Source organism: Bidens hawaiensis, unplaced genomic scaffold (assembly GCF_021521415.1).
Source record: "Bidens hawaiensis isolate Kalapana, Puna unplaced genomic scaffold, B.hawaiensis_p1.1 tig00005663_1, whole genome shotgun sequence".
NCBI lineage: Eukaryota > Viridiplantae > Streptophyta > Magnoliopsida > Asterales > Asteraceae > Bidens > Bidens hawaiensis.
The window spans coordinates 998584-1001407 of NW_027491369.1; the positions used below are offsets into that span (position 1 = coordinate 998584).

At 36.9% G+C, this 2824-nt stretch overlaps 1 protein-coding gene across 1 annotated transcript; it reads right to left on the minus strand.

The window, feature by feature from the left end:
* Positions 1–724: 724 nt before the first annotated feature.
* LOC143630400 (geranylgeranyl pyrophosphate synthase, chloroplastic-like) lies at positions 725–1883 on the minus strand. The gene has a single exon (XM_077099425.1). The coding sequence runs from the start codon at positions 1808–1810 to the stop codon at positions 725–727; it is 1086 nt and encodes a 361-aa protein (XP_076955540.1). The 5' UTR covers positions 1811–1883.
* Positions 1884–2824: the final 941 nt, after the last annotated feature.

Below are 2824 nucleotides of genomic sequence, written 5' to 3' on the forward strand. Positions count from 1 at the left end.
AAATATCACAAACCATATAAATTTCTTTATGCATTCATGTATATTAAGACGAAAATTCACATCTTAAATAACAAAATGTTGGGTCACGTTAACTACACCAATGAGACTCATTTGAGATATAAACAAAACAAAACACAAACTATACTTTAACTACAGCTAATAAATATAACATATTTTATAAGTTCATGTAACCTTTAAGTTTAATACCTAAGCACATATATTTTGTAAGTTCATGTAACTACAGCTAAGAAATGCGTTAGTTCATTCCGGGACCCCGATTCAAGTCTCAAATTTGTTAGAAGAGATAAAAGTGTTGAGTTTCCTGTGGGTAAAGAATAGAGAAAAAAAATGTGGTCTATCTTGGAAGGATTGGTGTAGTTTTCGGGTTTAATGGTTGTAACGGGGTGGGGTAGGTGCGGGTGGTTTGTTTTGGTGCTGTTTTCGGGTGGTGTTGTCTTTTGTTTTCAATTTGGTGGCTTGTATTGTTGTTTCTAGCGTCTTGCTAGTTCAATACAAAATTTTGTTGGTCGTTCAAAAAAAAAATACCTAAGCACATCCTACCTGAAAAATATACATAAACAATAATTATAAAAAAAACTAAAAGTAACCCACGTAACACGCAGACTAAAAGCTAATATTACAATAAATCAATTAAACTTTTAAAAATTTAGATAAAGTAGATAGCATATTAGACAATGTTTTTTATTTTTATTAAAAACATAGATTATTTTTTCCTGTAAGCAATGTAATTAGCAAGAGAAATTAATGGAGCAGCCTTCTGATGATCAAACCCCAACAATTGTTGTTGTGCTTCCTTTATTAGTTTCTCAGCAAATTCGGTTGATTTTTCAATCCCCAACAACTTTGGATATGTAGCCTTGTCGGACAACAAATCTTTCCCAGCAGTTTTCCCCAATTCCTTAGATGACATTGTCACATCAAGAATATCATCCACCACCTGAAACAACAGTCCAATCGATCTCGCAAACATTCGTAGTTTTTCAATCTCTTCGTCGGATCCACCGCCCATAATGGCACCTAGTACGATCGAGGTTTCAAGTAGAACTGCCGTCTTGTGTATATGGATAAACTCCAGCTGGTCTAATCCTATATTGACCCCTTGGGAACATATGTCAATCACCTGACCGCCAACGAGTCCTTCAGACCCAACACACTTGGCGAGTTCAACTGTGGCTCGGAGAATCCTTTCTTCTGAGACCCCATTTGTTTCGGTCACCATGTGTTTAAAGGAAAATGAGAGCAACACGTACCCAGCAAGAACTGCAGTTTTCTCGCCGTACACCATGTGGTTAGTGAGTTTTCCACGACGAAAATTGTCGTTATCCATGCATGGAAGGTCATCATGCACTAATGACATGGTGTGAATCATCTCAACCGCACATGCGGCAGGCATGGCGGTTAACTGGTCGCCTCCCACAAGCTCGCAGGCGGCAATGCACAGTATTGGTCTGACGCGTTTGCCGCCTGCAAGAAGGGAGTACCGCATAGACTCGTGAATCTTTACGGGGTTTTTGATTGGAATTGCGTTGTCTAGAGCTTGATTCACAACACTAGCTTTTTCTAGCATGTAAGAGTTGAAATCGAACGCCAATTCAAAATGGGTTTGTTTGTTATCGTGTTCTAGTGGATTTAATTGATGTTCTTTCATCAATGTTGCAGAAATTGATGAGAACGGAGACACGTGAATGCATGCGGTAGGTTGAGATTTTTGAGTCGGGTTAAGCAAGGTTGTAGATCGGTTGTTAGTGGTGATTCCATTAAACAAGGTTGTGGGATTCACAAGACTCATTTTTATTAATAAAATTTTAGTAGTTGATGGAGCTCAGTGCTTGTCAAATGAAAGGCTCCAACAATATTTATAGACGAATAGTGATAAGACCATTCACATTGGATCCTCCGTCTCTATCTCTGAAATTACTGAAAATGTTTTATATAGTTAATCAAATGGTTAAATTAAAATAGATATTTCTATGTTCATGTATTATTTTGGTGATTAATTACTTTCTTTTTATACCAAAGCATGTGATTGACTTGAATATTTAATATTAAGTTCGTAATAAAATTATGAATGTGAACATATAATATTATTAGAGAGTTATAACCATTATCTGTTATATTATAAAGGCATTAATGACGAGATAAGTGTCTGGGAAAATTAAAAGCTTTCATTATTAAATTAAAAGAGTTAATAACTTACTATATATATATATATACTAATTAATAAATAAAGGTTTCTTATATCACGTGTTCTGTATCTAGCCCGCCGGCCCATCATTCCTCTCAGTTTCCCGTCTCCCACCAGACTCATTTTACAAACTTGGTTCATATATTTCCCTCTCAAAGCCCTGCTTGTGGTGCGCGCATATAATTTATATGTGTGAACCCTCGGGTGGGCGAAAGTGAAATTGCACTAATTTTGACGTTAGTTTACTAATATCGTGAAAATAACGTTAAAAGTGGCGGAAGGTTAATCAGGCATCATGTGGTGGCGTTGATAGCCGAAAGATAAGGACACATGCACCAATCAGTTGGTCTCTGGATGATTGAGTGCTATGTGTCTTATGTCCAAGGCTTGATGCAAAACTACTATCGAGCCGGGGGTCTCACCGGAAGCAGTCTCTCTATCCCTATGGGGTAGAGGTAAGACTGTCTACATCTTACCCTCCTCAGACCCTACCATAGCTTTGCTATTGGCGGGATATACTAAGTAAAATGATGATGATGATGATGATGTTCATATCCATACCCGACCCAATTAACAGAATATATACCATATATAAATAGCTATTATAATTTAGTATTT

Coding starts and splice junctions, on each gene's coding strand:
- LOC143630400 (XM_077099425.1), bottom strand. CDS start 1,810: ATGAGTCTTGTGAATCCCACAACCTTGTTTAATGGAATCACCACTAAC.